This window comes from Megalobrama amblycephala, linkage group LG15, assembly GCF_018812025.1.
Source record: "Megalobrama amblycephala isolate DHTTF-2021 linkage group LG15, ASM1881202v1, whole genome shotgun sequence".
Taxonomy (NCBI): domain Eukaryota; kingdom Metazoa; phylum Chordata; class Actinopteri; order Cypriniformes; family Xenocyprididae; genus Megalobrama; species Megalobrama amblycephala.
In genome coordinates this window covers 18,823,930-18,845,858 of record NC_063058.1, presented here as the reverse complement: position 1 = coordinate 18,845,858, position 21,929 = coordinate 18,823,930, and the positions used below count along the sequence as shown (strand labels likewise).

General features: G+C 35.5%; 2 protein-coding genes across 3 annotated transcripts in view; one reads left to right on the top strand and one right to left on the bottom strand.

The window, feature by feature from the left end:
- The window catches only part of tmtc3 (transmembrane O-mannosyltransferase targeting cadherins 3), a 47,968-nt gene extending 37,852 nt beyond the window's left edge, over positions 1-10,116 (bottom strand). Inside the window, exons 1-3 of the mRNA XM_048159353.1 lie at positions 9,955-10,116; positions 6,598-6,811; positions 6,280-6,498 (exon numbers count right to left, since the gene is read on the bottom strand). Coding sequence (XP_048015310.1) covers positions 6,280-6,498; positions 6,598-6,786 — 408 coding nt within the window. The 5' untranslated portion in view covers positions 6,787-6,811; positions 9,955-10,116. The remainder of the gene's footprint in view (positions 1-6,279; positions 6,499-6,597; positions 6,812-9,954) is intronic.
- A 96-nt stretch (positions 10,117-10,212) lies between these two features.
- Positions 10,213-21,929, top strand: part of cep290 (centrosomal protein 290) — a 40,170-nt gene continuing 28,453 nt past the window's right edge. Inside the window, exons 1-13 of one of the 2 annotated variants that reach the window (XM_048159351.1) lie at positions 10,213-10,337; positions 10,681-10,809; positions 11,166-11,243; positions 11,399-11,468; positions 13,558-13,604; positions 13,894-14,037; positions 14,702-14,755; positions 14,980-15,000; positions 15,660-15,806; positions 17,465-17,647; positions 17,857-17,946; positions 18,972-19,094; positions 21,044-21,337. In XM_048159351.1, coding sequence (XP_048015308.1) covers positions 10,717-10,809; positions 11,166-11,243; positions 11,399-11,468; positions 13,558-13,604; positions 13,894-14,037; positions 14,702-14,755; positions 14,980-15,000; positions 15,660-15,806; positions 17,465-17,647; positions 17,857-17,946; positions 18,972-19,094; positions 21,044-21,337 — 1,344 coding nt within the window. In that variant the 5' untranslated portion in view covers positions 10,213-10,337; positions 10,681-10,716. The remainder of the gene's footprint in view (positions 10,338-10,680; positions 10,810-11,165; positions 11,244-11,398; positions 11,469-13,557; positions 13,605-13,893; positions 14,038-14,701; positions 14,756-14,979; positions 15,001-15,659; positions 15,807-17,464; positions 17,648-17,856; positions 17,947-18,971; positions 19,095-21,043; positions 21,338-21,929) is intronic. The other variant, XM_048159352.1, reaches the window with a different exon arrangement.

Sequence of the window (21,929 nt, the reverse complement as noted above, 5' to 3'; positions counted from 1 at the left end):
CATATTTATCTCCCTCATTAGTAGCCTGCTACTACAATAGGCTACAACGCAGGCTGCAGACATTTCAGAATAAGAGTCACGGTGTATTTCGGGATGGTTTATAATTATTATTTTTTTCCTGGTCATTATTGTTATTTTGTTTACACAATAAACTGTATTTAATTTAATTTCTATTTAATTCATAGTAAACTACTGTATCTTCTGTCACAGGAAGGAAAGACTAAGAACATTATTTGATATATTATTCAATATATTTTACAAGTATAAGGGTTATTATAGTTAACTAAACCTAAAACCAAAGAAATCTTCATTATTTGAAGTAAACTAACTGAAATAAAAAATAAATATATATAAAAAATGTAAACTCATTTTATTTCACCTGAGGTATTAAAATAACAGAAATAAAAACTTAGACATTTAAAAGCGAAAACTAAAAGACATAAACACAAAAAATTAATCTAAATCTAAGACTAAAAATCAAATCTAATAAAATTTTTAACAAAAACTATAGTACCTCAATGATAAGTGTGTCAATCCCTGAAATATGCTGAATTTTGCTCTTTCGTGTCTTTTTGCACTTGAACGGTCAAAAACCGTCCACTTTGGCGCGCAAAGTACAGTTGGGTGAACATAAACAGTTTGGGGATATCAGATGTACCTATATCAGTGTATAGGATCTGTGTATTGTTAGAGAAATGCTTTATGCATTACAATTTAACTAAATTAGATTTTAGTCAACTAAATCTACTGTAGATTTAGTCGACTAAAATCTTATGATATTTAGTCGACTAAAACTAGACTAAAACTAAAATAATTTCCGATGACTAAAATATGACTAAAACTAAATGGCATTTTAGTCAAAAGACTATGACTAAAACTAAATCAAAATTTGCTGTCAAAATGAACACTGATGTGCAAAAAGTGAAAACATTAATTTTTCAAATAGTAAGATAAGATTTAGTTACTTTGCCTCAGGACCATGTGGTCCTATGCAAGTGTCTGAATGACGTCACATCCTGTCACATGATATTGACCCCATGACTTGATCCAAAATGGTCCCTTTTTATTGGTAACTCCGAATGACATAAATGAAATTCATTTTTCCGGACATTCTCTCTCATAGCAAAGCTGGTACACATAATTTTAATACTATTTTGCACTATGTCAATATATGATGTTATAAAATCATGCCAGAATAAAAAAAAAAATATACATTTATTACATTTTAACATATTTTAACGGCTATATTGGCCTTTGGACGGTTAAACCGTCACTTCAAAATCTTTAAAAAACCTTTATATGTAGGAAAATTAATTAATTAATTAAAACCTTTTGGATTCAATAAAAGAGATCTAGTTGTAGATCTGTCTTTGTTTTTTATTATTATTATTATGGCCTTTGGACAGAAAAATGACTCGTCACATCATTCACAGCAAGTTTATTGTTTTATAAATCCCAGTACTTACGTGGAAAATTGCGTAGGCACATTTCAATGCAACATTTATACATCAGGCCCCTGGTGCTTCAATGGAACCAAAATCTGACCTTTTGAGGAGTTCGAATGCTCAATGCCACAAATCTGCTTATTTAATTAGTGACCTAGAAATATTTCTCATTCACTGAACGTCATAGCGTTATCAAATTTTCCTCCTAAACTTTATTTCCAGATGTAAATTAGATTACGATAAGCCGTTTTATATAGCGTGTCTGATTAATACCTCAGTAGCAAAATGGCATTGGAGTTTGTGCATTTCTGTGAATCATTACTCAAAATAAACCGACCCATATCTTTGAAACAAAACATTTGTTTGCTCAGACCATTACTCACAAATTTTCAGGAAAGAACTTTTTATACAAACCAATGTACTATACATCAGTCCTATAGACAGTCTGAAGATAAGCACTATCGTAGATGGTATAACAGTTTTAGACAATGACTAAGATAAGATCAGATTAACACTCCAGTTCTTATGTCACCCGCACAGGGACTGATCCCATAACCATTTCACTAGCAGACCAGGAGCCTGTACCATGAAGCTGGATTAGCTGGCTAGTCAGGTAAGTTTCAGATTAGTTTGCGCCAATCCTGGGTTTTAGGTACCATTAAAGTAACTTTTAGCGGTGTTCTTAACCATAGTAACTTACGCTCCATGGCTAACCTGCTCCGGGGCAGGTTATGTTCTGGGTTAGAGATTTCAAACTGAAATTGGACCAATCAGATGTAAGCTAAGTGACACTGACACACTCAACACAATAAAGTCACTCCCCCAGTTTCTCTTCCTCCAAATTAAAGGTCATTATATAGTAAAAACAAATATTTAACGAGGAAATTGTGGTTTAATGATAATTACTTTAGAATGATTTTATGATTTATATATGATTTATATAATAATTCAATGATATTATTATTAATCCATTACACAAGCGATTTTAGTTTAACAGTTATTAGTTTAAATTAATATTAATACAGATCATATGTAATATAAATAAGCTGTAAATAAACTTTAAATATGACTACATGTGACCTTACATGTCTCTATCGCTGTATTACCAACTAAATTAAAGGTGCCCTAGATGTTTTTAAAAGATGTAATATAAGTCTAAGGCGTCCCCTGAATGTGTCTGTGAAGTTTCAGCTCAAAAAACCCCATAGATTTTTTTTAATTAATTTTTTTAACTGCCTATTTTGGGGCATCATTATAAACGCGCCGATTTTATGCTGCGGCCCCTTTAAATCCCATGCTCTCTGCCCACAGAGCTCGCGCTTGCCTTAAACAGTGCCTTAAAGTTTACACAGCTAATATAACCCTCAAAATGGATCTTTACAAAGTGTTCGTCATGTATGCGGCATGCATGCGTCGGATTATGTGAGTATTGTATACTGTTATATTGTTTACAGTTTGATAGTGCTCCGTGGCTAACGGCTAATGCTACACTGTTGGAGAGATTTATAAAGAATGGAGTTGTGTTTATGAATTATACAGACTGCAAGTGTTTAAAAATGAAAATAGCGACGGCTCTCTCGTCTCCGTGAATACAGTAATAACCGATGGTAACTTTAACCTCATTTAACAGTACATTAGCAACATGCTAACGAAACATTTAGAAAGACAATTTACAAATATCACTAAAAATATCATGTAATCATGGATCATGTCAGTTATTATTGCTCCATCTGCCATTTTTCGCTATTGTTCTTGCTTGCTTACCTAGTCTGATGATTCGGCTGTGCACATCCAGACGTTAATACTGGCTGCCCTTGTCTAATGCCTTTTATAATGTTGGAAACGTGGGCTGGCATATGCAAATATTGGGGGCGTACACCCCGACTGTTACGTAACAGTCGGTGTTATGTTGAGATTCGCCTGTTCTTCAGAGGTCTTTTAAACAAATGAGATTTATATAAGGAGGAGGAAACAATGGAGTTTGAGACTCACTGTATGTCATTTCCATGTACTGAACTCTTGTTATTTAACTATGCCAAGATAAATTCAATTTTTCATTCGAGGGCACCTTTAACTTTTCGCTTACACTGAATGAGTTAAAATTCTTCATTTTCTTCAATCTCTTAATCTTCAGCAAAAGAGTTTTGAACGACGCTGGGTCTTTTGCGAGAAGTGAATCAAGAGTTTCTCACTGTTGCAAGGCATGTGATTGGCTGTTTGCCACTGATGTCACGCAATGATGAGCACGCGCTCCACAAACTCAGGATCAAAGCCTGAGTTGACAGAGAAAGTTTATGATCAGCATCATGGTACCAACAAAGCCGGACTGGTATGGTTTGATTTTGTCAACTCAAAACTAATCCTATAACCCTGAGTTTGTTTAATTACCATCATGGTACAGGCCCCTGATCTTTAACTGATAAACAACCACCATTCCTATATAATGCACTCTAATCAGATAGTGTACCACTGCACTGAACTACACAGTTAATCAGAGCCTCTGTTTATTCCCCCTCTCCAAGAATTTTGACCTTTATGAACTTCAAACAAGTGATATCTGGCTCAACAAGAAAGGACAGGATACAAAATAGGAAACAAATATTGACTGAAATGAAAAGGGCTCAATTTCAAACAGTTTCCATGGTAATGTACAACTGTTTACATGCAATGCACACTGGGAACATAAAGCTCTATCTATTACTGCCACCATGAGGCGGCATATGCAAAGTCGCTTCATTCGTGTGTTTTTTTCCCTCAACTTTGTGCCAAAAGTCATTTCCTCAAGCAACAAAGGCAAATTTACCAAGGAAACTTCAAAACTATAACAAGGTCAACCAGCAGCATGAGGATCAATAAAGCCACTCGAACTAATTCCACAAATGGAGTGCTTTTTCAGATATTTCCTTTCATGTAGTGTTTAATATAGCTGTTTGTAAATGTGAAAGGTCTGCAAAGTTTTAAAGATCGAAGTGCATGATAAATGGTGTTATTGTCTCCCAAAAGATGCTTGAACCTATGTAGGTTTGTAACAAATTTGCAAATGCCAGTCTAAAGGATTAGTTCACTTTCAAATAAAAATTTCCTGATAATTTTACTCACCCCCATGTCATCCAAGATGTTCATGTCTTTCTTTCTTCAGTTGAAAAGAGATTAAGGTTTTTGATAAAACATTCCAGGATTTTTCTCCTTATAATGGACTTCAATGTCCTCCTAATGGTTGAAGGTCAAAATTACAGTTTCAGTGCAGCTTCAAAGGGCTTTAAATGATACCAGATGAGTAATAAGGGTCTTATCTAGCAAAACGATCGGTCATTTTCGAAAAAACAAACAAAAAACAACAGTATATGATTTATAAACACAAATGATCACCTTGCACGTGCTTCCGCTTTCCGTATTCTTCAAAAAGCTTAAGCTGTATGTCCTATGCCTTCCCTATTCAACTTACAGAACAAACGCGGCACCAGTTCTGTTTTTTTCCGTAAGCAGACTTTTTTCAAAAACGATCGTTTCACTGGTCTGGTATCATTTAAAGCCCTTTAAAGCTGCACTGAAACTGTAATTTTGACCTTCAACTGTCTGGAGGTCATTGAAGTCCTCTATAAGGAGAATAATCCTGGAATGTTTTCATCAAAAACCTTAATTTCTTTTCAACTGAAGAAAGAAAGACATGAACATCTTTGATGACATGGGGGTGAGTAAATTATCAGGAACATTTTATTTCAAAGTGAACTAATCCATTCATCTTTCCCTCGATTGCAACCAGTCGTCCTGTCCCTGCAGCTGAAAAACACCCCCACAGCATGATGCTGCCACCACCATGCTTCACTGTTGGGACTGTATTGGACAGGTGATGAGCAGTGCCTGGTTTTCTCCACACATACCGCTTAGAATTAAGGACAAAAAGTTCTATCTTGGTCTCATCGACCAGATAATCTTATTTCTCACCATCTTGGCAAACTCCATGCGGGCTTTCATGTGTTTTGCACTGAGGAGAGGCTTCCGTCGGGCCACTCTGCCATAAATCTCCGACTGGTGGAGGGCTGCAGTGATGGTTGACTTTCTACAACTTTCTCCCATCTCCCGACTGCATTCTGGAGCTCAGCCACAGTGATCTTTGGGTTCTTCTTTACCTCTCTCACCAAGGCTCTTCTCCCCCGATAGCTCAGTTTGGCCAGACGGCCAGCTCTAGGAAGGGTTCTGGTCGTCCCAAACGTCTTCCATTTAAGGATTATGGAGGCCACTGTGCTCTTAGGAACCTTAAGTGCAGCAGAATTTTTTTTTGTAACCTTGGCCAGATCTGTGCCTTGCCACATTTCTGTCTCTGAGCTCTTCAGGCAGTTCCTTTGACCTCATGATTCTCATTTGCTCTGACATGCACTGTGAGCTGTAAGGTCTTATATAGACAGGTGTGTGGCTTTCCTAATCAAGTCCAATCAGTATAATCAAACACAGCTGGACTCAAATGAAGGTGTAGAACCATCTCAAGGATGATCAGAAGAAATGGACAGCACCTCAGTTAAATATATGAGTGTCACAGCAAAGGGTCTGAATACTTAGGACCATGTGATATTTCAGTTTTTCTTTTTTAATAAATCTGCAAAAATGTCAACAATTCTGTGTTTTTCTGTCAATATGGGGTGCTGTGTGTACATTAATGAGGAAAAAAAATGAACTTAAATGATTTTAGCAAATGGCTGCAATATAACAAAGAATGAAAAATTTAAGGGGGTCTGAATACTTTCCGTACCCACTGTATATTAAACACTACATGAAAGGAAATATCTGAAAAAGCATAACAGGGACACTTTAAAATGACATAATAGCAGTTACTTACAGCTTCTGTGTGAATGGGATGGACTGCAAACAGCAGGGCCGCTATGAGGCTGGTGCTTCGGTCCAGGAGCAGACGGCAGAAGTGTAGAAAGAGGACACACACCACGGCATGAAGAACCACATTGAAGAGGTGGTACGATGAGGAACTCAACTCGCTGAACAGATAATTGAGGCGGAAGGTGAGAACAGTAAGCGGCCGATAGGATTTATGGCTCCTCTCCTGAAAAAAGAGACAAGTTTGGATATGAAGAGCTTCCAAAACAAAAACATATACTCTTCAAGCTGAAGTTCTTCACTATGCAAAAGAAAGATGTACTACCTCGGACATAGGCGTGCCCCAGAAGTCATTGAGGAAGAGGTTCTTCAGCGGTGTGGTGGGACGAAGGTCTTTGTTATCCAAGATAGCAGAGACATCATCGAACACAAAACCACAGAACAGGCTGTTCCAGTAGCAGCCCACCACCAGTCCAGTCAGAAGACAGATCTCCTTCCACGACACTACAGCCATCGCTGACGTGAGACCTCATTGAGCACTGCAAAGGCAGACGAGTAACAACTGGGACATGATTACAAAATCATTTGAATTCAGGCAACGTGGCTAATGAATCATTTAGACCATTGTTTGAACTTGTTTTAAAATATCGCAAAGAACTGATTGATTGTTTCCAGGCATTTTTAAAAATGGGCTTATATATTCGTGTAGGACCTTGGTGAAAAACTGTCAATGTCAAGTCAAACACACCAAGCATGTCATAATGAGAGTAATTTTTAAATGTTTATGATTTTTATAGCGCCACCATCAGGCTGAAATGAGTCAGATTTATGTAGCCTCCCTAGAGTAATGTACTGCATACATTTACCAAATTTCATAACAATTACTTATTTGATATAGAAATTATAACATTTTTAGTCAATTGGGCCACACCCTACATTCGCCTCAAGTGGCCATGTTGAAGTTAAACAAGTTTGATGACTGTTAGCATGCTAAATTTGTTAAAATCCAATATTGTGGAAAGGTTTCCAGAGTTCATAAACAGTCAACATTTCTATTTCTGTGCTCTATAGTGCCATCTACGATCTGATTTATGTTTAAATGCAGAGAAAGTGTTACATTTTCGACCACTTTTTTTTTCTTTCAACTTTCAAAAAAGAAAAAAAAAAACATACAATGACTTTTAACATAAAAAACAACCAAACAAACAAAAATTAGAGATACACATAACAGATCTTACATGATACAGAGCATTAAATTCTGAGATGTTTTTATACACTTATTTCTATTAATCAAGTTCAATGAGTCATAAAATATTTTAAGGTCTTTACAGAAAAAATAAATAAATGAGGGTGTAATAGACATTACTTTAGCTTTATGTATATGAAACTTCCCAAGAAGAAGAATTCATTTTAATGCGTTATCAATTATAACAGAGCCGGTATTACAGTTCAAGAAGAGGATCATAGATTCATCTATTTTAATTATTTTGTAGAACGTATCAAAAACCATAATAGAAACCTGCTTCCAAAAGTCTTCTGAATATTTACAATTGCAAAATAATTGTGTGAGAGTTTCAAGTTCAAGATTGTGGTGAGATGTCTTTTTTAAACTTTACATGGATAATACCTGTGTAGTATTTTAAAATGTATTTCCTTTACCTTATTTGGCAGTAAAAACGTATTACTTACTGAGCAAATTTTCTCAGTTGAGAGTATAGAGAAAGATTATTTCCATTTTAAAAGTGCTGTTGGATAACAACTGTTATCTCGAGTAAGACAGTTCCTAATGTAAGAGTTATTACACTTCATATTCAAGATATTTACACCTCCAATAACAAGTTTTGGAATCTGCCGGCACACCGGGTTGTAACTTTCATAAGGTGGTGTAATTCAGTGGAGATGATTTTCACAACCATATGGAAACTCTATATGAAGATTCAAGCCCAATTTCGACCACTTTTAGCTACTACCATTTACGGTTTGGTCGATATCTTATGTTGTAGGACAGAGGAAGTATTACTATTATTTTATTTAATAATTAATAATAATAACACTGACAAAAAGTGTTCACAAGCTCTACAAAGCTGTTGTTGTTGTTAACTAAAACTATTAAAATTGTTTTCGTTCATTAAAATAAAGCTGAAATGAAATAGAAATACTGGATCAAACTTAATTTGAACAAACTCGACAACTGAATTAAACAAGTTTAAGTAGTATTACTATTTAATGTGTTTGAATGAAGTCTCTTATGCTCATTAAGGCTGCATTTATTTCATAATAAATACAGAAAAAAAACAATAATATTGTGAAATATTATTACAATTTAAAATTATGGTTTTCTATTTTAATATACTTTAAAATATAATTTATTTCTGTGATGCAAAGCTAAATTTTCAGCATCATTACTCCAGTCTTCAGTGTCACATGATCCTTCAGAAATCATTCTAATATGCTGATTTATTATCAGTGTTGGAAACAGTTGTGCTGCTTAATATTTTTTCAGGATTCATTGATGAATAAAAGGTTAAAAAGAACAGAATTTATTCAAAATATAAATCTTTTCTATCAATATAAATCTTTACTACCACTTTTTATCAATTTAACACATCTGTGCTGAATAAAAATATTAATTTCTTTCAAAAAGAAAGAAAGAAAAAAAAATTACTGACCCCAAACTTTTGAACAGTAGTGTATATTGTTACAAAAGATTTTTATTTTAAATAAATGCTGATATTTTTTTAACTTTTTATTCATCAAAGACTCCTGAAAAAGTATCAGAGGTTATAAAATAATATTAAGCAGCACAACCGTTTCCAACACTGATAATAAATCAGCATATTACAATGATTTCTGAAGGATCATGTGACTCTGAAGACTGGAGTAATGATGCTGACAATTCATCACAGGAATAAATTATATTTTAAAGTATATTAAAATAGAAAACCACAATTTTAAATTGTAATAATATTTCACAATATTATTGTTTTTTCTGTATTTATTAAGAAATAAATTCAGCCTTAATGAGCATAAGAGACTTCGTTCAAAAACATTAAAAACAGTAATGTTTCCAAACTTTTGACTGATAGTGTATATTCTAACATTTATTTTAAGAGCAGAGCAGAGATATACAAATATATAATCGCTAAAATAAATACCAATCCCTTCAAATATTACATTTATTTGGATGACCTTTCCATGCCTGGAAAACATAATTTAAAAATCCCCTTAAATTTCCCATGACCTTTATATCCCTATTTAAATCAGACTACTGCAATGCGACTTTTTTGCAACTATGTTGTAACCCTAAACACACCAATAAATCAGTATAATACTCATAATAATAGAATAATTCGTGTGGATTGAACGGAGCAGAGAAGGCGCAGCCCCATAAATCCTGACCAGCCCATTTAGCTATCAGTTAGCATTTGTTTATCATTGATATGAATCGAATAATGCAGACATTACATTATGAAAACATCAATGCAACATCCATTCCTAAGCTTAATAAATAAGCTTAATGTACTTTTGAGTAAAAGAAACTGGTTTAAATGAACAACACACTGATTAAAGATCAAATCTAACTTAAGCTGTCTCATTAGCATTCACTGACTTCAATCATTTAAACAAACAGTCTCAATCTGTCATCAGTGATCGACAGGATTTAAATAGACTGACAACTTACCTTGTCATGTCTGGTAAAAAACTAAATGAAAAGAGAATGTCTGTGTTTATTTTGGCTGAAGTAGCAAGTTCGACCTAAACCATTGAAATAACAGGGACCAATACTGCTTCCGGGTCAAAATGCTCGGCAGAATAAAAGTAACGGACTTTATGTTTCGGCTATGGCAGCTCAATGAAAAGATAAAGTGATATATACATATATTAATTTCCATATTATATCCCTCGCAATAAATGCCGCATATTAGAATATTTCATGAGAGATGAGAACCAAAAGAGACGAATTTACGACGTTCCGCTCGGTTCCGCTTTACGACTGTTTTCCTGGTTGCCTAGCAGCGGCAGAGCAAGGGGAACACAAGATGGCTAGGCTGTTTTATCAATAAGGTCTGAATGCGTTGTTTTCGGTGTCTGTTTTATGAATATATACAAAAGACGCATATGTGACATTAAGAAAACGCATAATAAAGTTTTATAATATAGCTAACAAACAAAACAAAATGTTACCAATTGCATACAGTGCTAATCTTGGATTTTTGTGTTTTCTGAGGTCTGCATTTCTTGCTAATATTTAGCTTGTCGTTTGACCCTTTTTTTAGTATTATATTATTACTCTGCGTCGTTATATGAGGGTGTATTCACTGTGTTCTGAGAGAAGCCTTTGTAGCATTACATTTATCTGTCTGTAGAAAACCTGACACTGACTGATAAAGGATAAACTGTTGTTCAGTTCAACACTGTAGGACATCTGCACAAGAGCTGAAAGATGCCTGCAGCCGCAGACTGGAAGCTGCTCATGGGAGTAGACCCAGAGGATCTAGGAGATGATGATGAGAAAATCTGTGATTTGATTTTGATGGTATGTGTATCATTTTAAGGCATTTTTTTAGTGGCAGATTGTTGTAAGGATGTTGTAAACGATGCCAAAACAGAAGCACAAATCCAAAAAGTTTGCAAAATAAAGATTTATGTTCATATCATTTAGGTTTATGTTACAAACTTTGAATGTTACAAAGTTACAGTACTTGGGTATTGTTTGTATCTGAGGTTGCATGTTAAAAAAATTTAACTTTCCAGCTAATCTGAAGAAAAAAAATGTTGAACATCTCTAAGCTGAGCTTTGCTTCCAGACTAACATCTGTTTATTGGAATGTGCTAGAGACAAAAACATTCTTCCTGCAAATTCTGACAATCATGCTTTTCCTTCTCATGTAGGTCAAACCACGGGACATGAAAGCAGATGATTCAGAGAAAGTTATTCAGCTCTTCAGAATCTCACAAACACTTCTGAGGGTAAGACGGATCCACTGTCACCACCATCTGCCTTATTTGGAAACCTTCAAAATTCTTTCAATTAAATTATTTGGTCATTGAAGTCTTGCCATCTGCAGTTGCTGTCATTAATTTTGATAGCTAGATGTAATATTTGATGTCTTTCTGACCCTCAGATGAAACTGGATGAAATTAAATGTGCGTATGAGGTTGTAGACAGCGCAGGTGTGGACCAAGCAAGAATTGGTATGTCATTATTAGATTTGCATTTCCTATAGAAAATAAAAGGGCTTGCAAGGAAACAAAAAAAAATAGTGTTCAACTTTAATGCTGCAGTCCGTAAATGTTTTGGTTAAAAATTCAATTTTTAACCAAAATCAATTTTTCAAAATCAATTTTCAAAATCAATTTTTGAGCAAGAACATAACCAGCCAGTGTTCAAAACTATCTCGTTACCTTAGCCTGATTTACAACCGTAAGCTTGTAATAATGTTTTCTAATTCGGGTGGAACTGGTGGGTTCCCGCGGGAAATTTCAGCATGCAGCTGTGCGTCATTAAGTGACATCTGTTTACATGAAGAACGAGTCCCAGCTATTAGGCTATATAACGTGAGGATGCTGCTGGTGACGGATCATTTATAGACTTTTCTCACAGCAGCTGCAATAATTAAACGTATCATTTTGATGGTGGATTGTATGGTAAGACAAACTGACTTTAGAGATTAGACTGTACAGAAATTGAAATCTACAGGTAACGCTAATACACACTAAATGCACATAGTCACGCAATGCTGATGTTGTTAACATTAACAATTTGAGAACAAAATATTACAATATTAAAGAGATAGTTCACCCAAAAATGAAAATTTGATGTTTATCTGCTTACCCCCAGGGCATCCAAGATGTAGGTGACTTTGTTTCTTCAGTAGAACACAAATGATGATTTTTAACTCCAACCGTTGCCGTCTGTCAGTCAAATAATGTGGGTCAATGGGAACTTCTTTTATAAGAGTAAATAAAACTTGCTTAGACAAACCCAAATTAAACCCTGCGGCTCGTGACGACACATTGATGTCCTAAGACACAAAACGATAGGTTTGTGCGAGAAACCGAACAGTATTTATCACTTTTTACCTCTAGTGGACATAGTGGTGTATTAGAGGTAAAAAATGATATAAATACTGTACGTTTTCTCACACAAACCGATCGTTTCGTGTCTTAGGACATCAGTGTGTCGTCACGAGCCGCAGGGTTTAATTTGGATTTGTCTGTGCATGTTTTTTTCACTCGTATAGACGAAGTTCCCATTGACCCACATTATATGGCTGACAGACCGCAATGGTTGGAGTTAAAAATCATCATTTGTGTTCTACTGAAGAAACAAAGTCACCTTGGATTTTCACTCATCTTGGATGCCCTGGGGGTAAGCAGATAAACATCAAATTTTTAATATTTAAAAATGTTGCTAATATTTTAATTAGGGCTGACCGATATATCGCATGCGATTGTCACGCGCATTTCGTCAGTAAAGCCGGTTCCCTGATTACCGCTAAATCGCCATCACCTGCTTTCAAATGGAGCGGCATTTAATAGACAGAGCCGTAGTTCACTGACAAGCTACGCAATATCGCATTCATTATCGAAGGCGATTCATCTGCGATATGAACGCGATATTGCGTAGCTTGTCAGTGAACTACGGCTCTGTCTATTAAATGCCGCTCCATTTGAAAGCAGGTGATGGCGATTTAGCGGCAATCAGGGAACCGGCTTTACTGACGAAATGCGCGTGACAATCGCATGCGATATATCGGTCAGCCCTAATTTTAATATTTTGCGCTGTTTGATGTGATCCGAGCTAGGCGATCATTAAATTTAATCACCATTGGTAGCGTGATTTATTGTAATGCTTTTTTTCTCAGTTGGTCAGAACAAAAGTGGCAGATTTGTTACTTACTTGTTCAGATGATGTTTTCCGGTGAAAATTCTTATTTTGGTACGATCTGTGATTCTGAAGTACAGTATCCACTGACAGCAAACATTCTCCTCAAAACATTAGATTGATCTGCGCTGAGGAGCCGTGCCGCACATGCACAACCCACATAAAGATGATAATTCTGCAAATAACTGCAATTGCAGGTTTCAAACAGAGATGGCGACAAAGAGGCACAACTTATAGACTGCAGCTTTAATAAAAAAATAATAAAATGGATTAAATTAATGCTTTTTTTTTTTGACTCAAGGTCACTTTACAAGAATAAAAATGACATTTTTATTTATAAACCATGTACTGGTTTGATAGACCATATATTTCTGCTTGCCTATTGAATGATTGCAGAAAATGAGCTGAAAGCTAAAGTCCTGAAACTGGAAGGTGAGCTAGAGGTAAGGAAGGAATTTCACTAATAAATGCATACAAGTGTGCTTATTATGTGCTGTTTGTGAGCAGTCTGTGTACAAGTACTTAAGAGGATTACTGGCTTAATTTCCTGTATGTTGCGTTCTGTTAAAATTCTAATTGTTCTACACATCACATTTCCTTTGGTAATGTTTATTGTTGTAAAAAAGAAATGAGATGTTATTGAGCCGCACAGCTCACCGGTGTCACAGATATATACAGACGGAGAGCTTTGGGTCTTGAGCTTTATTCAGATCCGTCTCACTTCCTGTCCAGATGGCCCAGCGCGTGGTGGGAGGGGGGGACACACGTTTCCTCCGGGATGAGATTCACCAACTGGAGAGTCACCTGGAGCGCAAGGAGAAAGAGGTGATCCAGCTGGAGAAAGAAATGGGCAAGGAAAGGAAAGCCAATGAGGAGGTAGGCAACACTTTCCATGAACAGGGTACTAAATAGCACCAGAAACACTAAAGTTATTTTTGGTAAAACTTTGTTTTACAGTGTCCCTGCTACATGTCACATGTATTTACTATAGTAATGCCAGTAAATTCTGCATTATTGCAGGCACCCTAACCCTAATTATATAGTAAGTACATGTTGTTAATTAATATTACTCGGTACTTATTTGTATAATAAAACTGTAGCCTACAGGATGTCTATTAAATTACCTATCAATTAAAGAAAAATCAAGTTTTTACAATAACTTTGGTAACAAGGTTGAATGCTTGAGTTGATGAACGCTAAAATTAGTGTAAAAAATGTAAAAATGGAATGAGAAATTTTCTTCAATGCTGTAGAAAGTGTCCAAGTGAGGATTTTGAGGAAACATACTTCTTTCATTGTAAAGAAGAAAATTATGTGTGCATTCAAAATGTGGGACACTGCTAAATGTTATGTTTTAGGTATTCAAATCTTAAATGATTAATTGAATTAATTAGTTAGAGGATGTCATATTAATTTTTGAGTAAATATTTTGTTCATTTAAATTAAAACACCATAAAAAGTATACATGGAATAATAATGGGAACAACGCTGTAGCTGCGGGTGTAGGATTGATAACAGACTAATGCATGTTTTCTCACAGCTGGCTCTCCGTGCTGAAGAGGCAGAGGAGAAGAACAGGAAACTGAAAAGAGAGGTACGTCCAATCCTTTTCTGGGCCTGCATGATGTTTTTTTATGGGCATCTTAAATCTTCCTCTTTCTGTTACTTCCAATTATCCATTCCATCTCTCTTATATCACCTTCTCTTCACAGCTTTATTCCCTAACTGATCATTTCATTTCTTTTATGCATGCCTGTTATTGTTTTCTTTTTTATCCTTTTCTTTCCTTGCTGTCATCTCTTGTCAATACCCCTCAAGATAAAGCAGCTTACAAAGAAGGTAAGACCCCAGATTAGGCAGATTTAGAGTAGCATGTCTATTTATTATAAACATGTTTATGTCAACTGGAACTGCACCACCAGTCTGATCTGGTCTGGTAACCAAAAGGTGGCCTTGAAGAAATTCAAATCGCAATTTCACTCGCCCCTCTTAAAAATTTGATTTTAGTGATGTATCTGTATATACGTTTTTCTTTACAAGACATTTTTCTTTACAATTTACAACACAAAATTTGTTTTTGTTTTTGTTTATTTTACTAATACTCCCAAGACTTTCATTCTTGCGATTTCAATAAAATCTCATCTACATTAGCCAGTTAGATAATCTTATCTTGCATTTTAATCAGTGTAATTAGCAGCAATGCATAGCATAAAATCAGATATACATGATTAACATAACACTCTCTCTTCGATAGAACAAGCGTCAGTTTCACAACTATCCTGAAACTGGTCCGTCAGGCCATTTTTATTCTTAAGCCCTTAAAGACTGTTCCACCACTGTGCATTTAAAGAAAATTAATCAGTGTGACTCAAACGACTGGAATGTGTAATTCAGAAGTGATGTATAATATGACACCTTGTATTGATTCGCAGTATGACACCCACTCATTAAGTAGTAAATCATGTTTGACAGCAGGATGGATTTGTTTATTACTGTAGAACGAACAGCTGCAACAGGACGTTGAATTCTACAGAAAGGAAGTAGAGCAGAGAGAGCCTCTTCAGACCAAAGAGGAGAGCAATGAGATTCAGAGGAGACTTACTAAAGCCAACCAACAGCTCTACCAGTGCATGGAGGACCTGCAGGTAATTCCCAAACGACCTTCAGGCTGCCAATATAATGCCTTCATAACATGGCAGGATCACTGCCTAGCATAATACAACTCTAATGCTTCAGTACTCCTTTAAACATGCCATATTTTACACCTATTTTGCACATATTTTACACATAAAATGCAAGGTGAATATAAATTCACAAGGTGAAAAAATGTTTTTATTTAATATAAATGATATGTTATTTATTTAATTTATATATAATTTTTTTCTCTGTATACATATACTTTTTTTTTTAAATACATGTATACAATTTATACACAATCACTTTAGTAGCATTTTTTAAGTACAATTATATAGGTGCTGGTCATATAATTAGAATATCGTGAAAAAGTTAATTTTTTTTATTGTAAATTATTTAAAAAAATGAAACTTTCATTTATACTAGATTCCCTACATGTAAAGTAAAACATTTCAAAAGTTTTTTTTTTGTTTTGTTTTTTAATTTGTTGATTAGAACGTACAGCTAATGAAAGTCCAAAATCCAGTATCTCAAAATATTAGAATATTTACATTTGAGTTTCATTAAATGACCATCCTTACAGTATAAATTCCAGGTATCTCTTGTTCTTTGAAACCACACTAATGTCAAAATTATTCAAGAAAATAAGATTTTCTTATCAAGGTGATAAAATGTTGTGTAGCAAAAATGAGTACACCCTCCTAAAAGTTACTAAATAAAACAAAATACAAATTTTCTGGTGTAAGTTTAAGGCAATGTTTGATCAACAGGTAAGTATGTTGAACCAAAACATTTAAAGAGAAGTAATTTCTTGACAATTTAAAGTGTTATATAGCCCACTGAATCATTCTCAGACTTAATGCTGACAACCATGGAAACACTTGGGAGAGAACTGTCAGGAGATTTATTTCTTAGCACAAAAGAGGACAGTGGTACAAGAGGGTTACCAAATCATTGTTTTAAGTGTGAAAATATAACAAAAGTAACACAGAAATTCAAAAACAATGGATCAAGCCTTCATTTTAAGCTTTCGTTTAGTTATGAGGGATTTTTTTGCTAGACAAAGAGCAGGAGAAATACCAAGTGAGTGTCTCAGAATCAGCAAAAGCTGTGAAAAGAGTGATGGTTCATCTCTCAGAGTAAGATGCAGCCTGCAGAAATGACATGCATGGTTGTTGTTGTTCTCACTGGAACTACCTACTGTAGCCAAAGCACAATAAAGTCAGTTAGCCATTTCCAAAGCCCATATTTACAAAATATAGATTCTGGGAATCATTACTGTAGTCTCATGAGACCAAATCAATCATTTTTGATGCTGGATCTAACAGCATCAAAAATGTTATGGTGTTGCTAGAGGAGGAGTACACTGAGAAGTGCCTGGTCCCCACAGTAAAGTTCAGTGGTAGTAAAGCTCCTATATAGGGATGTATGAGTGCTGAAGGTGTGAGGGAGTTGTGCTTTATCAATGCTGTTATGAATTCCCACACCACTGTGTAATTTAATACACAAACTTGAAACAGAAGATGTTACCCTTTCCTCATTCCCTGCATTTGTTGGGCTTTTTTTTTTCCAACATGACAACGAGGTTTTGCATTCTCCCAAGATGAAATGCAAATGCAATCTCCTGTTATATGACATCTTTATGACAACATGTTCTCCCTATTCCCAGCATGCCGAAGACATGGCTGCCAACCTGAAGAGCGAGAATGAGCACCTGCAGAAGAATCTGGAGGAGTCTGTGAAGGAGATGGAGAAGATGACGGATGAGTACAACAAGATGAAGATCGCGGTCCAGCAGACGGATAGCATCGTAGATCAGCTGAGAAAAGACAGAGATCATGCCAAGCTTCAGGTGCTTTAATCACATTTATAAAATGGATAATGCCAGCCCTAGAAGCTGATTGGTCGATAAAGTGTTCCAGACATGTGAAACAGGTTCTCCTAGCAAATTTTGGCAGAAATAAACAGCTGCGATTGAGTGACAGGGTAGTTTATGAGTGTGCATAAATCTTTTATGAGTAAAAAAATAAATGATTGCTATTATTAATGGTCTTTTTACAGGTCAGAGAACTAAGTGAACAGATCCAGGCTAGAGCTGAAGAGGACGACCCAGTTATGGCTGCTGTTAATGCCAAAGTGGAGGAGTGGAAGGTGAGTCATGACCCCCCCACCCCTTTTATTGTCAGCTTTGCCAAATAAAAACAGCTTGTATGCAAATAAGGTCAAATTTCATGAACTTTAACCATTTCTCAGTAGTACATTGTTATTGTTTTCTTTTTATTTCTTTTGTTTGCGTCTGGTTTTACCTGTCTGAAATTGCAGACATCTTTGAGGAGTCATTTTCTGACATTTTAAAGAAAAGGTCAAATACTTGCCTTAGTGCCAGACTCTGTCAACCAACAATTTCTGAGTAAATGATCCAAGAAAAACATTTTTATTTGCATTTTTTTAACCTTGTGCTGGTACACATCTACAATGAAATTCAGCTTATGTGTTCTAAGAAATACAGATCATAAAAAAAATACTAACAAAATTATAATTTTTGTGGCAGACGATGACATTTTTGTGGCAGACGAGTAAATCAAAAAATGCCTTTAGAAGTCATATAAGAAGGCTACTTCACACTGCCTCAAAATAAAGAATAAACTCCAGACACAAATAAAGATCACATAATCTGACGGAGAGAGCAGAACACCCAAAAGCTGTTAAGCTTTTAATATTTATGATCCATAACAAATGAAATCAAATTGCACCTTTAGAGGAATATCAAATAACAAGTGTCATGTTTAACATTATGACACTACTATGACTCTGAACAAGTTTATACAAATCATCTGAAAGAAGTCGTTAGGAACATTCTCACAAAGCCTGTTTAACCATTTCCTGTAACTGCTCTTTGTTGAAATAGATCATATCTCGTGAAAAAGAGATGAATAGCTAGTAATTTTATTTGCTCAAGTTACTGTCTGGTTTGAGACACCATTGTCTTTGGCGAAAATCAGTGCCAAATTGTCTATCCCACAGAAAGTATCATACATCCTAGCACCAACAACCAATGTCACCAAACAAAATATAAAATACACAATGAGTCAAATGTGGGAAATGGCAGCCTTATTCTTTTGGTAGTTGAGAAAGTTCTACATGCTGTATCTGTCATGTGTTTGTGTCGGTTTCAGAGCGTTTTATCAGGGAAAGATATGGAAATTTTGGAGTATCAACAGATGATCAGAGATTTAAGGGAGAAACTTCGAGCTGCTCAGATGGACTCCGACAAAAGCAACATTATCGCACTGCAGCAGGTCAGTCAGATATCATACAGCTCTCTTAAATTAAAACAAACACCAAACTTTAATTGATTTATTTTTTTATTTATTTGTTTGTTGAATTTGATATTATATTTCTAATTTGTGAAATGTAATTATAAATATTACATTTGGGTTTTGATAGGAAATTATTATTATTATTAAAGGCACAATATGTACATTTTCGCCACTAGAGGTCGCTTATTCAGAACAAAGGCGTATCTTGAATACTCCTTGATTTTGGGGAATCATGGGAGGTGTTGTCTTCACATCTAAAGCCACTGGAAAAAAAATCGAGATTGGACTCGGGCAGAAATCATGTTCATGGATGAGATTATTAATGTTACTGTAGTATGAAGCAGAGCACGGCGAGTGATGTGCGAGCAGAAACGAGGCCACTGGAGCGATTGCTAATGAGAGACGAGCGCGACACACGTCTCGAGAGCAGCGGGACTTTTATTATGCCGCTTCCGCTTCTTCCGGTCATGCGTATGTGGGGTAACGCAGCGCTGTTTATCATATTAGATACATTTGTGTGTTAAAAGTTGTTATAGTGCTACTCTGGCTCGCTTGGTGGCTAATATGAGACACTGCAGTAAGCTAGATCGATATTAGGCATGTTAAAACATGGTACTCACTGTAAATCAAGAATCAGATTTAAACAATAAGACTTACTGTGTTGAGCTATATAACATGATTAGTTTTCTGTTGATGAATGTGTCCAAACAGTTTCTCGCCTGTCTAATAAAACACATAATATATTAAAGCGTCTTTGGTGTTTCCATGGTTTCTACAAAACAAAACCGGAAATCGAGGGTAACGCGGTTATGATGTCATTGATAGGTGACTCACGGACGCATGTCCATGTCCTGCTTAAAATTGCTTATTTTTATGGATTTAAACATTCTTGGAAACATTTGGGATAATGTAAGTACACATGTAGTGGTTTTTGGATATTTTATTGCAAAAATCTTACATATTGTGCCTTTAAATTATAAACCAAAATTAAATTCATTAATCTGGTGATGGCATTGTGTCAGTCATTGTTTTTTATTCTTTCTCTCATATACATTTTTATTTATCAACCAAATTCATATTACTTCAAATTTTGTTTCATTTTTTTTGTCCTATTAATTAGGATACAAGATATATCTTAGGCCTGTTTCACACATCCTGCGTTTGCAGTGTGACAGCGTTTCTGCTACAGTTTTATACAGGAAATTATGAGTTATGACATTGATTAGTGCCTTTAATAGCAGTGAAAATTTATAACATGAGTATTAAAAGTTGGCCATTGATAATTTTAACAAACTTTACATTGTGTATCATCTGCTCAAAACATCTGGATTCAGTCATGAGGAACGTAGGCAACCAGATGTATTGTTTTAAACAATGTGTCCCATTTTTATTTTATGTTGCTTTATAATAGCCTGTATTGCAAAATATATAGTTTTATAGGTTTATAGTTAATTTCATGTGTTTTCTCTTAAGTTCAGTATATGACGTTTGACAAAAATACTTTCTGTGGTAGAGCTGTTATTCTTCTGGGAACTCAGTGTGAATGTTGTAACCTGTTAATATGAGCGCTGAAACTCGCCACAGACGTGAGATGTGTGAAACAGGCCTCATATCCATGCTAATGCATTGCCACTCTCACTTAGTTTGTGTGCTATTCATGTCTCTCTCTCTATTTGTGTGTTCTTTTTGATGTGCGCTCCGTTTAATCGTTACTGCTTCCTTTCAAATGCTTCATTGTCAGGTCATTTATGAACTGTGTGGCGTGAGTATCTCTGTTTCTCATTTCCTTTGCTTTGTTTGTCATTCATCCTCAGTTTTGCATCTGTCAGTCATCTGTCTTTATTCACTGTTTCCGTCATATTGGTTCATCTCATTCTATCCCAGCGGGAGTTAAAAGAAGTCACTGACTTTGTGTTTGACTTCAAAAGGCCGTGCAAGAGAGGGACAACCAGATCAAGATGCTGTCAGAGCAAGTCGAGCAGTACACAACAGAAATGGAAAAAAATGCTCTGCTCATCGAGGAGCTGAAAAAACCGTTAAAGAAAGATAAAGGTCATGTCAGCGTGCAGCAGCGGAGGTTGGAGGACTTGAGCGCTAAACTGCAGGCGGCTGAGAGGAGAGCTCTGGAGGCCGAGCGTGCCGCCCACTTGGCTGAGCGTGACGCCGGGGACAAAGACAAAGAACTCAATGATACCCTCAGTCGAATCCGTCTCTATGAGTCTGTGAGTTTATTGCTTGACACTTACCTTCAGTGTTGTAAAATTCACTGATGTTACAAAGTCCAAATACTTTTTGGGGTGGGGTGTGGATGACAATTAGTTACTCTAATAGCATCTTCAACTCAATAAAGTCACAAAGCATCTTTTTCTTGAATACATGTAGTTGTGGTGCTTTTAGGAACAATATTAGGGCCTTATGATTTCCGTGATGCAGAAAACGCAGACAGAATCCAGTCATAAAAACGGAATTTGTCTGATTTTTGATGAATAAATAAAAAGTAGGTCAGTACACTTAAATATATATATATATATATATATATATATATATATATATATATATATATATATATAGGCCACACACACTGAAGCACGCGTGACGCTTGAAGTGTTTTCAGCTTCTGCTGAGGACATGAATGCATGAACATGAGTCATTTCATCAGCCTTTTTCCGTTTTGAGAAAAAATATCACCATACCATAAACACACACAATCTCAAAGGTCTTCACGGCAACCCGTCAAAATAAAAGCTGGGTTTAACGTGAAAAAAATCGTGACAGAAATAGGATATATTAATGTTGTACAGTAGAAATTACCTA